The following is a 12,442-nucleotide window of genomic DNA, read 5'->3' on the forward strand; positions in this document are numbered from 1 at the left end:
GATGCTTTCTGCTGAGGCTTTTGGCCCTCGCCGCCCATCACGGCGTCGATATTGCGATATCTGCGGCATCGAACAGGACCGTTCAACGGACCATTGCGAGGACTGCGGCGTGTGTATTGCCGGATACGATCACCACTGTCCGTGGATGGGCAAATGTATCGGTCGAGACAACATGTACGCCTTTAAGATGTTCAACGTGGCGTGGGTTGTGTACGTTTGCTTCGTGCTTTTCATCTCCATATTAAGTGTCGACTGGGGGCATGCTGCAGTACAAGCATTCAAACGTACAGCGTCAGGAGCGTGGGTGCCAACACAGACACAAAGCCCATAGACACGATAACTAGAGCGTTAAAGGATTGCAAATACATAAATTTTGATTGTTTAGTTGGCCGAGCCGTTCACAGCTTGTTTCTTCTGTTTGCTTTTCTTGCGCTTCTTCTTCTGCGCGGTGCCCGTTGGAGTGACAGAGTTTGAAGCTGTAGTGGCAGGAGTCTCGGCTTGCTTGGGCTTCTTGTCTTCCTTCTTGGCAGGTGTCGTAATCGAGGACTTGACTTTCTTCTCCGACACTTCCTCTGAGTCACTAGACGATGGAGAAACCTTCACGAAATAACAAGAAAATAGTCAGTATTTACAGTCGATACTAGTCCAGGTTCACTACACATGCAAATGATATGGATGTTGCACAGTTATGACTCGTATGATTCCGACAGGAAAGACCACAAAAGCCTTTTACAGACGCAATAGACAGGCGCCACTTAAATTGCCACCTCGCCGGAGCAAACCTCCCCCATAAACTCCGCCGCTCCCCTAAGAGAGCAGCAGTCGTTTGGATCACAGCCGCACCCAGCACAATGAGACAGCCACAGCACCTCGCCCTACGTCCGCACGGAGACAGCCTTAAGGACCATGCGTGAGTATTGAGACGAGAAGAACTCTCGTCATAAAAGCATACACTTTCCTATCCCATCTGGTCTGGACCCCCATGATATCGATGAAAGGACCACGGGGGTAATTTACAGATGGGAGAATAAACTCTTCATACAATCCTACGGTTCTCTTCCCCGTACTCACCTCATCCCAGCTCTTCTGAGCCTCCTTCTTCTCCTCACGAGCACGCTTCTTGCTCTTCTTGGGGGCTTCTGAAGGCATTGATGTCTCCTCCTCCTCCAGCAGATCGACTAAAGGGCCTGGCTGGAAGTATCCGCTAAGGTTCACGATACCAGAGCCCTTGGCCAAATAGAACTTGACCTTGTGGCCGAAAACCAGGTCCAGCTTGACCTGCAGAGGCTGCTTGGCGCCTAAATGAGCCACTGCATCCTTCCAGACCTTGCCATCAAGCTGCTGTGTCTCTAGACCTAGCGCGACCTGCGCATCGACAGAGGATGCGCCGCACGTGGCGTTCACCACGTTGAGCACGAAGCCCTCGGGCACATCAACAACCGCCGCCTTGGTCTCGGTCACCTCGCATCCCCAGAACGCGACCATGTTTGGTAATGAAAAGGTTTCTTGACTGGAGTGGAGCGACTGCCTCGTTTCTGACCAATTAGAATGAGTGGTGCGGAGGATGGTGTGTTGTACATGAATATGTGACGTGTGCACGTTGAAGCTGTTGAAGCTTGCGAGGATTACGCAAAAGTGGCGCGTGCTCCCGGACTCCGGACTCCGGGCCGGAGACCAAGCTCGGATGGGGGTCGTTTGTCGTATGCAGCGTCTGTGGTCAACATATTTGCTAACGCGGCAACGCAGGTTTGCCAATTTGCAAGTGCTCCACGAGTTTCAGTTTTCGTTTTCGTTTTCGCCAACATTACGCATATCGAAAATGAAGTTTACCTTTGTCTTTGAGGCTGCCATCGCTATTGCTTCCGTCAACGCCGCCAGCATAGGGATTCCCATTGATCTCCCGACCGGTTCGGCACTAGGCTCAAGCGACGCACCGACACAGGCCTCGTCTTCTGCAGCCCTTGATTTCATCAAATGTCCCGATGCATGCCTGGATGTGTACTCCCCCGTCATCGGCGACGACGGCATCTCATACCCGAATGAATGCTCCATGCAGATGGCGAAGTGCAAAAAGAGCGGCAAGAAAGATGACTGGTATGCAAGCTACAAGAAGCTCTACGGCTCCCGTCACTCGGAAAACGATGAGCTTTTATCTGCTCTTCGTGGTAGCAAGAAGAACGGCGAAACGCCGGGCGATGTGTCCACAGACGTTTAGAATCGTCTTTAGGATGACCTAAAGCGGTTGATTGCTCCGTGTGTAAAGCAAAAATAACAAGCTTTGATGTTCATTTATTCTCCTGGCCGTATCCTCGTGTACAGTACCACATTGACTGCCTTGCATTTTTTCCATTGACCTCAGGCAAGTATTCTCCTCATTAGTACTTCGTTTTGTAAAAGCACCTCCTGGAAATGTTCAGTAGCAAAAAAAAGCAATCGCTTGAGTGTTTTATCAATTGATGTACCAGCGTAATATTAATCTTAATGGTAAAACTATCGAGTATTCTCTGCGTACGATATCATTTTGGATGGGACTTGTTTTATCGTAGGCTGGAGTCAGTGGTCAACAATTTTGTAAGTGCTGCAATGACGCCTTGGCAATTAACAAGTAGCCTTCGAGTCCCAGTCTTCGTTTTCGTCTACGAAACGCACATCAAAATGAAGTCTATTGTTGGTCTCGTTGCTGCTTTCTTCGCTATCACTTCTGCGAGCGCTTACAGTCCCGGGAAAGTCACCGGCTCCGTCGTTGACCACTCCACCGACTCGACGTCAGGTTCAATGGATACACCGACGCAGGCTTTGTCCGCATCGGGTTCTTCGCTATCAGCCGACGTTGACGATATGGATTGCGCTGGAGCATGCATGCAGGTGGATGCCCCCGTTTTGGGCGACGACGGCATTTGGTACACGAATGCGTGTGAGATGCGGATGGCGAAGTGTGAAAAGAGTGGCAAGAAGGCACGTACGCAACGAGAAGCTCTACGTCTTGCGATATGATTGAAGACACTCATGTGTCCATTTATCCTGTGTGTAAGCAAAAATTACTTTGCGTACCTTTTGTAATCTTATGGCCATATCCCGTCGCGTGCAGTCATTATCTGCATGATACCGGCATGTACTACGCTTCATTTCTCGCACCTCAAACTGCTAGCAACAGGCGGATTTGCGCACAGGTATGAAGAGAGCGCACCCACAGGCAGCATGACTGCGATCGTATTTATAAGGTGGCCTTGGACAAAATAATTTGAAGCACGAACCACTTCTGTCGAAAAGGAATGTCGCCGCAGTCGACGGACTGTCGCTGTTGCAGTAGTAACACAGAGGCTCTGTGTGGCGACTCGCCATGACTTGGTATCTAAACGATTTCAACCCGATGCTCAAATATATGCTAATCTGTGACGTGTGAGCACGTTGAAGTTGCAAGCCGTTTTTTGTCTCCTCTTCCAACGCCGGTAAAAGGTGTCCAAAAGGTTTTTGATAGCGTTTGAAATGTTGTAATGGCCTCTAGCGTCATCGGTGAGTGTGGCCTTTCCGGTTCATGTGAATCAGGCTACGCAACCTCGCCGACTACAAGGTATCGTGAAACCAGCAGCACGAACAGCAAAGTTAGCTGGAAAGTCCGGTGAACAAACGTGCGTTTTCTAAAATCAATAAAGTGGGTTCAGGCACGCACCCATGTTTGTCTTCAGATGCCTCTACCAAATGATAGAGCACACACCGTCAGTGCAAGCTTCGTCATTCTCCATTTTGCTACGAGCTACACAAGTCCCCATCGCCTAAGCTGCTCCATTATGAAGCTCGCCGTGTGCCTGCTACTCGGTGCCGTCGCAAGTACAAAAGCGGACTATGGGTCATCGTCGGGGCTCACCATTTGTCCGTCCCTGTGCACGGATCTGTTCGCACCTGTGTGCGGTTCCGACGGTGTCACGTACTCGAACGACTGTTATCTGCTCCTCGCAGACTGCGAAAGCGCAGCGAGGATCACCAAAGTGTCCGATGGAAAATGTCCCACCTCTGGTTCTGGATGCTCGGGCGTGTGTCCTAAGATACTCAAGCCCGTATGTGGCTCTGATGGGGTCACGTACCCGAACGAGTGCTTACTGGGAGTCGCCGACTGTGAATGCTCTGATGACATCACCAAAGCTTACGACGGAGAGTGCCTCACTGAGACGACGCCGTCCTCGACTGATGGCAGCGAAGAATGCAACGACGTGTGCCCCGAGAACTTCCAACCTGTCTGTGGGTCGGACGGCGTAACCTACTCAAACGACTGCACCCTCGAATATGCCCAATGCACGAGTGGCGGTGTCATTACCAAAGTGTCTGAAGGAGAATGTTCCTCATCTGGATATGGCTCTGGCTGCTCGGAAGTTTGTCCCGAGGTATTTGAGCCCGTATGTGGTTCTGATGGGGTCACGTACTCCGACTCGTGCTTCCTCGGGATTGCTACCTGCAAGGACCCGAGCATCGTGCTGGCTCATGATGGAGCTTGTGGCGTCGACCCGGGAAGCTACGAGATGGGCCCTTCGACCGATTCCAGCGAGAGTACCGGCTGCCCCGACGTCTGCATCGAGATATTTAGACCTGTCTGCGGTTCGGACGGGGTCACTTACGCCAACTCGTGCTTCCTTGGTATCGCTAGCTGCCACGACCCCAGCATTACCTTAGCTCACAATGGAGCTTGCGGTTCCACTGGTGGTGAAGGCAGCTACGCGACGACCAACCCTCCGACTGACTCGAGTGAGAGTACGAGCTGCCCCGATGTGTGCATTGAGATCTTCAGGCCTGTATGTGGCTCTGACGGTGTCACGTACGCCAACTCGTGTTTCTTAGGGCTCGCCAGCTGCGAAGACCCGAGAATCGCTCAAGCCCACGAGGGACCTTGCACCACTTATGGAGGGGGCTACGAGACAGACAATTCGACTGACTCGAGTCAAGAAACCACCGAAGCTTCCTCATGCCCGGACATCTGCCCCGCCATCTACGCTCCTGTGTGCGGCTCAGATGGCGTCACTTACAGCAACGAGTGTCTGTTGAACATCGCTAGCTGCAACCACCCAGAGCTTAAGCTCACGAAAGCTTCCGATGGAGCTTGCTCGCCAGATGAGTGCAAAACCGCTTTCTAGACGAAAGCTGGTGGTATCAAGGTTGCATATTAGTGATCTTTTCTCTTGTTTCTCTATAAAAATCAATGTCAAAAACTTCACGAATGTTGCGCTTTGGCACGCCCTTTGTTTGCAAAAGTGGCAAAACTTGGCAAAGTTCCTCGTTTTGCTTTTCGCACTTGAGTTTTGTGTTCTAATCGACGACGACGATAAGCTGCTTGAAGACGCAGAACGGAAGCGTATGCGAAACTCTCGCGGTAGGACTCGAAGACGCCATGTTCTGGTGGAGTGGCAGACGTCTTGTAGTGTCTGATGCTGTAGTAGTATCTCGTCTGTGTGCGTGTGTCGAGACACTCGACCCATTGATCTTGATCCAGCAATTGTGCGTGAATCTTTAACTTGCCACGTCGCTCCAGTTCGAGTCTCGTGGATACATCTGCTTGTAAGGTCTCAGCTATAAGTTCTCGAATGACACTCGGGATTTTCTTCTGCGCAACGTGCGCTCCATCGAAGTCTTGTGGTCGATCAAACGTGATAGACTGATACAGTCGGTTGTAGAAGTAAGCGACACCGTCTTCAGATTCACAGCGGAACCACACGTTCTCTTTTGGCGTACGTTTCGGAGGTGTCACGAGCTTTCGCACTGCTTCGTAGCCGTGGAACTCAGGTAGGCAATGATCCAGCATGTGTAGATAAGCCGCACAGGCTCCAGCCCAGTCTCTTAGCCTTGCGTAAGCAGGTAAATGATGCCAACAACGATGCTCTAGAGGAGCTACATGTCTCGTGATCTGAAGTAGTTCACAGACTCGGTCGAGGTTTGACACGCTTAATGCGTACGGTTTGGTGAAGAGCCCTATCGGTTCGTTGTGTGTCATCCACTCCCAGCCGCTTGAATGAGCCTCAATGTTCTTGACAATCCAGAGCCCCCAACAAGCTCGCCACATGTCTTCATCGCTAAGCTGAGACGGTAGTGGCACATCGAAGAGCAGTAGAACAGCCTCGACCACCGACACGATCGCTCTGTGGGGTGACATATCCCAGGACAGCGGATCAAGGAAATGCTTCTTTGGCTGCCCCTGAAGAGCTATAATGCACTCATCCACACGCGATACTACTCAAATCAGCGATCAGTGAGCACAATACGCACAGCCGAGAGTGATATAAGGCCCGTACCGATGTTGGAGGCATCCACGAAGCCCCACTCGGGGTCGAGATATTGCGTTTTGGCGCTGACTTCACGTAACAGAAGCGACGTCCACGTCGCTTCGTTGCCGTCCTCGTCTTGTGCTACAAGAGCCAGTAGACGTTGATAAACTGCTCTCTCGGCATCATTTTCGGGGCCATCTTTGTGAAATGACCGTCGCCACACAAGATGCACCAGCTCGTTCCGCGGTTCTTCTTGACGAGAATCTGTTTCTTTAGCGAGCTCCATCCTTTGGAGCTAAAGCTTGGCAACGAACTTGCACAGCAAAGAACTTTATTCTTGGCGACTACAGACCGTGTATTTTCAGCTCAAAATGAGTGAAAAGTTAACTCTTCTTTGCCTGCTAGATCTGCGCAACAGAGCTAATCGTTGATGTGTTCGCTTGTGGGGCAGAAGGCGAGGTGAAGGCCATGGCTGGACGCGCAAACAGGCAACAGTGATGAACATGAAGCGTGTTTGGGCTCCACCACGGGCTCCAACTATCTAGCATTTGACTAGCATCATCGAATTTAGTCCACAACGACTCGAGCTCCACCGCCATTGTCTTTTCCTGTGGCGTAGGCACCAATTGTTGCAACAAGCGCTCGAGCCTTGAGCAGCATTTCGTCGTACTCATCATCGCTATCAGAGAGTGCTACAATAGCGCCGCCAGCTCCAAGTGTCACGCTGTTTGGAGTCACGATGGCTGTGCGGATAATGATGTTCAAGTCACAGCTACCATCGATCGATAGGAAGCCCAGTCCGCCAGAGTAAACGCCACGCGGGCCACGTTCAAGTTGTCGGATAATGTGCATCGTGCGTTTCTTGGGCGCTCCAGTCATAGAACCACCGGGGAATGTAGCGCGTAACACGTCCACAACATCCGCGTCTTGACGACGCTGAGCACAAACAGTGGTGACCAGCTGATGTACAGTGGCGTAGGTCTCCACGCCCATAAGACGCGGTACATGTACGGATCCGACTCGAGCGACGACACCAAAGTCGTTGCGTACCAGATCGGCGATCATCATATTCTCAGCACGGTCTTTCTCACAGCTGGCAAGTTCCTCGGCAATAGCTGCATCTTCGGTCGAGTCACGGCCACGAGGACGTGTTCCCTTAATGGGTTTGGACTCCATCCAGCCATCAGCTCCCACCCTTAGGAATCGTTCAGGAGACGAGCAGCACAGCGCGTATGTGTCTTGTGTATCAGCTCCACTAAAAGCGTTTGGCGTCTGGAAGCGATTCCGTGGGTTACTCACGTAGAAACCAGCGAATGGAGCAGGATTTCGGCGGCGCAACATACAGTAAAATGCCAGTGGATCTCGTAAAGCATAATCAGCTCGCAAGTGGTTGGTTAGACACACTTCGTAGGTCTCACCTGCACGGATCAAACGTTGGATCTCCTCAATATCAGCCACGTATTGAGCGCGGCTTCGTGATGGACGGAAGATCACTTCTTCTTTGCTAGAAGCGCTAGAAGACAGCGGCGTGCAAGCTCCAGGCTTCTCGTTGAAAGTCTCAGATAGCTGCTTCAGTCTGCTCTTGATTGTTTCATGCCACATCTGGCTAGCACTTTCGCTTTCGGCCTTGCAGTCGGCTAGTGACAGCGAGTAGATGACGTCGTCCCGGTGGTCGAATACCAACGTACGGTCGGTAAACAAAAACGACGCGTCTGGAGCACGCTCTCCTTGTACGTGGACCTTGTCGTTGAACAGCTTCTTACCCTCTTGTTCGCTTCCCAGCACTTCGTATCCAAAGTAGCCCACAAAGCCACCGCGGAAGGCAAACGGAAGCTCGTCACCATCGCTAAACACGACTTGATGAGATCGGTGTGCTTGCATCACTTCGCGCACGTGAGTCAAGATATCTTGTCCTGGATACACCTTCACTTCCTCTGCATCACTGACGAGACGTCGTAGGCGAAGCTCCACTTTGGCGACGTCGTATTCAACACAGTAGCTCAGAGGCCCGCTGTCGTCGCCCATCATAGAGCACCGCGACTGAGTTGCTGCATCAGTACCAGCCACTGTATCGTGGTTGCTACTATCCAACCAGAACGACCGCTTCGAGGCTCCATAAAGCTCACCAAACACAAATTCCGCAAACTCGAGCGATGCGACTCCCGCCGATGCACGCTGGATCACAACGCGATAGTCGAGCACGTTCGTCGACTTTTGACCGCTTTCAACATGCAACGCGGCGCTCTGTTCGGGGTGGTTGCTATGGTGCAGCTCGCACTTTGTCGCGCATTGAGCCAGCGTCACATCCCTGAAATTCTGGAAGAGCTGGTAGCCGAACTCACTGCACACGGCCTCGGGATGGAACTGTACGCCGAACTGCTGCTTGGTACGATGGCGAACGGCCATGATAACGCCATCCTGCGTCGAGGCAATCACCTCGAGCTCTTTTGGAGTATTTTGAGGGTCAATTACCAACGAATGGTACCGAACCACCTGAACCCCGTTCGGAATGTGGGTGAATAGAGAGCTGTCTCCTTCGATAAACACACGACTGGTGCGTCCGTGCATGACCTCGTTGGCCTCGACTACTTGTCCACCATAGACTTGAGCCAGTCCCTGATGTCCTAGACACACACCCAGCACTGGCACCGTAGCGTGTCGAATAGCGTCGGCACACATTCCAAAGTCCTTACGTTCTGACGGATGGCCTGGGCCAGGAGAGATGACCACGTTGAACTCCAATTCCACGTCTTCTTGAGCGGTAATCGCAGTCGTTTGGGCCACGAAATGGCCCCATGCAGCGTCGAACCGACCGTCGAAGTCGTCGTTCTTGATGACTGTGACACTGTTTGGAGTTCCGTTCACTTGAGCCAGCATCTGCATGATGTTGTACGTGTACGAGTCGTAGTTGTCGATGAGTAGTGAGACCACTCGACGAGGCTTCTTGGGGCTTATTGAGGCCTGTGTGGCCGACACAGGGGTAGGAACGTCGTCCATGGACGCCACCATTGCGGACAGCGAGAGGTAAAGCGAAATGCTCGCGGCACGCAACGTCAGAAACTTGTCAAAAGGTTGTTTTAGCCAATAGGGGATGTGGATTCTAATTTTCGACCAATGAAAGGAGGATGTCACTGCGTGCGTGGCCAGGAACGTGCTATTTGACTGGCTGAAAACATAGCAATGTGCGTGCTATTGCATGTGACTACGGTATAAAACTATGGTACGTCCGCTGTAGAGGAACCCATCAAGCGTCGTCCTCCTGGCTCCGGTTCTTGTTCCGGTTCCGACGTCGTCGCTTGAGTTGGCTCTTGGACAGCTTCACCTCGCCGTCGTCCTCTTCCTCGCCGCTTTTCTTGCCTGGTTTCTGTTTGATGCGTTTGCGCTGGAAAGAACTGGGCAGCGGGATGTCGTCGTCACCAATAGCTTCGCGTTTGCGCTTGCCAATACGTACGAGCTCCACCTCGAAGAAGAGCGTCGAATTGGGCGGGATCTTGTCTCCTTTGCCGCTCTCACCGTAGCCCAGTTCCGATGGAATTGTGAGCAATCTTACACCTCCAGGACGCATCGTACCGAGTCCTTCTTCCCATCCAGCAATGACAGAACCCGTACCGTACGTTGTGGTGAGCATTCCTTTGCCAAACACAAGACCATCACGTCCGAGACGTCCACGGTACTTGACTGTCAGCATCTCGCCGGCAAAAGGGAGTTTGCCCTGTCCGATACGCTGATCCTGAAGCACTAGTCCACTCTTGGTCGTCACTTCGCTGCCCACGTTCTCCTCATACGCCGAGGCCAGCACTTCTCGACTTTTCATCTCGTGTTCCTGCTCTTTGGTTTGTTGTTCTGCCTGTTCCATGGCTTCCTGTTTCTTCTCCTTCTTTTTTTGCTTCTCTTTTTTACGCTTCTCCTTCTTAGCTTCAGCCTCTGCTTGCTCTTTCTCGGTCTCCGTCTCCTGCGTCTCGTTTTGACTCTTCTTCTCTTGTCTCTTTCGCTTCCTCTCCTCTTGCTTCTCAATCTGCTGCTGCTCTTTCAGCATCTGTTCTTCTTCGTGACGTTTCTTGGCCTCCTCGGCTTCTTTCAAAGCCTCCTCAGCCGCCTGCTTGGCTGTCAGTCCCTGCTTCTTGAGCTTCGCCTTGCGCTTCTTAAGCTGCGCGCGACTGAGACCCAGTACGGGCTCCTCGTGCGTCAGTTCGTGGGTCATATCGCCCTCCTCCATGCGGTCTTTAGCACACAACTGGGAGAACAGATCGCCCTCCTCCGTAGAGTGCCACGGGTGGTCCACGCCCCACGTTTTGTCCGCGCGGCCATAGCCGCCTACACTCACGCGCATGTCAGCGGCGAAGCGGCCCGTACGCGCACCGCCCAAAGAGCGCACGCCCTTATTGGCCACAATGGACGAGTCGCTGGCCACAATGATCTCCTCGGCCTCATTGCCGCGCCGCTTGTCGCGGCGACGCATGAGCACCATGATGCTCCAATTGATGTGGCTGTGGCTGGCTAGGAGGTTAAGCTCGTAAATGAACGCTGATTGGCTGAAATACAGCAAGTTGAAGTTTTAACAAGTACTATTCCTGGGTGATCAAGTTGAACCGGAAATTGCACATTGGCTTGCTGGGTTCTTAGTGGAAATGGTTCGGAGCAGCACCTCCGCCATAGTAGTCCCCACTGCATCTGAAGAAGCAAAGAGCGATGTTTCTGCACCATCTGTAGCGGAAGTCCAATCGCAGCAGTATCTCCAAGCTGCGTTCCACGGACATGCTCCCACTGAAGAACACTCTGAACAATCACGTTCTGAAGCACCAGATCACGAACCTGGCCCTCCAGCAATCGGTAAATCCTTACGGCAACGCTCCCAATCTGCAGTCGTACAGAAACAACATGCCGTGGAGCTTTCTAAACATTACACGAAGCTTGTCAAAGATTTCCGCCAACTACAGCCATTTACACGTCGCCCTGATGGCACATACCCAGCCGACACCCTGTGTGTCTACTGCGCCAACACAAGACCTACATCAGTCTTCTTCCCTTGTCGGCACATGTGCGTGTGCAACGACTGCATCAAGTCCAGCAAAATCTCCACAGATGAGTTGTCATCAACAAACTGGTGGTAAGCTGATCCCCACCCTGCGATAACGTCTCTCTTGCTCCAGTTTTTAACTTTCTACGATCTTGTAGCGCATGTCCAGTGTGTATGGCGGACATCCGACTTATCTTGCCCCACTCAGGCAAGGAAGAAGAGCGCTATTGGCGCTGGGCTCTAGAGATCAAGCCGAATCTACCATCGCACTTTAAGCGCGAGTTCAAACAAGCTGGGAAGCGCTTGAATAGGAACGCGTCTCCAACACGAGGCTCCAGAAACTCGTTTGTAGCCATGTTTCGACGCGAATCAACATCACCAGAAGCCCCTAAAGACCCCTTTTCGAAGGCTAATATCCCCGAACTTGAACGTCGCCATTCGTGGGAGCCAGGTGAAGTGGCAGCAGCTCAAAATGTGGCAGCATCCAACGAACAGGAAGAAGCGCGCAATTGCTCGATATTGTGAAAGAAAACCTAGAATCTTCCTTGATAACAACACAGTATTAACCACTGACGATCAATAGAACCACTGGCGGGTCTACGCGTTCCTGCCTAGAGCGCCGTTGCCGTAAAAATATTCGTGAGTGCTCAACGCACCCCCAGTGCTGTCATTTGCGTCACCATTGGCTGCAGCATTCACAGCAGCAGCTACAAGAGCTGATTGTTTACCACGTTGAATACGGCGCAATCGTCGCAGTGCTCGCGAGATGCTTTCCATCGCCTGACCAGCTGCTTCATCACCGTAAAACTCGGCCACATCCGCGTTATCCAGCGCTTCCTCTGCCCCGGCAAGTGCACGCAGAGCTAACTCGATGGCTTTACGCTTTTCTGCCTGCACCACATTCGGATCCATCGTCAGTACTGGCGCAGCTGTACGATACACATACGAGCCTGATTGACTCGGATCAAAACCGGTAGACAGACTAGTGGCATCCATGAAAGCTGCCGCGTTTTGCTGCTGAAACGATGGAACTTGTTGCTGGAGGCATTGGTTACTGCTCTGTTGCTCCTGCTCCTCTTCTTGTAGCAACTGCTGGATGTCGTACAGCAACTCTTGTTGCATTTGTTCACTGGAATCATCGTCGACACAGAGCCAAAGACGGATATCTTTGGCCAGT

The 12,442-nt window shown here is 52.1% G+C and overlaps 8 protein-coding genes across 8 annotated transcripts; 4 read left to right on the plus strand and 4 right to left on the minus strand.

The window, feature by feature from the left end:
* Position 1: 1 nt before the first annotated feature.
* Positions 2 to 331, plus strand: PITG_07092 (uncharacterized protein; the record flags this gene model as incomplete). Its single annotated transcript, XM_002905010.1, has 1 exon — positions 2 to 331. The coding sequence occupies one exon, from the start codon at positions 2 to 4 to the stop codon at positions 329 to 331; it is 330 nt and encodes a 109-aa protein (XP_002905056.1).
* A 50-nt stretch (positions 332 to 381) lies between these two features.
* PITG_07093 (uncharacterized protein) lies at positions 382 to 1,485 on the minus strand (the record flags this gene model as incomplete). The annotated part of the gene is made up of 3 exons (XM_002905011.1): positions 382 to 580; positions 844 to 875; positions 1,072 to 1,485. The coding sequence occupies 3 exons, from the start codon at positions 1,483 to 1,485 to the stop codon at positions 382 to 384; spliced, it is 645 nt and encodes a 214-aa protein (XP_002905057.1).
* A 334-nt stretch (positions 1,486 to 1,819) lies between these two features.
* Positions 1,820 to 2,215, plus strand: PITG_07094 (uncharacterized protein; the record flags this gene model as incomplete). Its single annotated transcript, XM_002905012.1, has 1 exon — positions 1,820 to 2,215. One exon carries the CDS (start codon positions 1,820 to 1,822, stop codon positions 2,213 to 2,215), a length of 396 nt encoding a protein of 131 aa, XP_002905058.1.
* Positions 2,216 to 2,655: 440 nt separating this feature from the next.
* Positions 2,656 to 2,994, plus strand: PITG_07095 (uncharacterized protein; the record flags this gene model as incomplete). Its single annotated transcript, XM_002905013.1, has 1 exon — positions 2,656 to 2,994. One exon carries the CDS (start codon positions 2,656 to 2,658, stop codon positions 2,992 to 2,994), a length of 339 nt encoding a protein of 112 aa, XP_002905059.1.
* Positions 2,995 to 3,788: 794 nt separating this feature from the next.
* On the plus strand, positions 3,789 to 5,123 carry PITG_07096 (protease inhibitor Epi11; the record flags this gene model as incomplete). Its single annotated transcript, XM_002905014.1, has 1 exon — positions 3,789 to 5,123. The coding sequence occupies one exon, from the start codon at positions 3,789 to 3,791 to the stop codon at positions 5,121 to 5,123; it is 1,335 nt and encodes a 444-aa protein (XP_002905060.1).
* Positions 5,124 to 5,200: 77 nt separating this feature from the next.
* On the minus strand, positions 5,201 to 6,534 carry PITG_07097 (uncharacterized protein; the record flags this gene model as incomplete). The annotated part of the gene is made up of 3 exons (XM_002905015.1): positions 5,201 to 5,863; positions 5,909 to 6,213; positions 6,276 to 6,534. The coding sequence occupies 3 exons, from the start codon at positions 6,532 to 6,534 to the stop codon at positions 5,201 to 5,203; spliced, it is 1,227 nt and encodes a 408-aa protein (XP_002905061.1).
* A 281-nt stretch (positions 6,535 to 6,815) lies between these two features.
* PITG_07098 (para-aminobenzoate synthase, putative) lies at positions 6,816 to 9,257 on the minus strand (the record flags this gene model as incomplete). Its single annotated transcript, XM_002905016.1, has 2 exons — positions 6,816 to 8,423; positions 8,478 to 9,257. The coding sequence occupies 2 exons, from the start codon at positions 9,255 to 9,257 to the stop codon at positions 6,816 to 6,818; spliced, it is 2,388 nt and encodes a 795-aa protein (XP_002905062.1).
* A 235-nt stretch (positions 9,258 to 9,492) lies between these two features.
* Positions 9,493 to 10,716, minus strand: PITG_07099 (uncharacterized protein; the record flags this gene model as incomplete). Its single annotated transcript, XM_002905017.1, has 2 exons — positions 9,493 to 10,139; positions 10,218 to 10,716. The coding sequence occupies 2 exons, from the start codon at positions 10,714 to 10,716 to the stop codon at positions 9,493 to 9,495; spliced, it is 1,146 nt and encodes a 381-aa protein (XP_002905063.1).
* Positions 10,717 to 12,442: the final 1,726 nt, after the last annotated feature.

The sequence above is a fragment of the Phytophthora infestans genome, genomic scaffold (assembly GCF_000142945.1).
Source record: "Phytophthora infestans T30-4 supercont1.10 genomic scaffold, whole genome shotgun sequence".
Classification (NCBI taxonomy): Eukaryota; Oomycota; class Peronosporomycetes; order Peronosporales; family Peronosporaceae; genus Phytophthora; species Phytophthora infestans.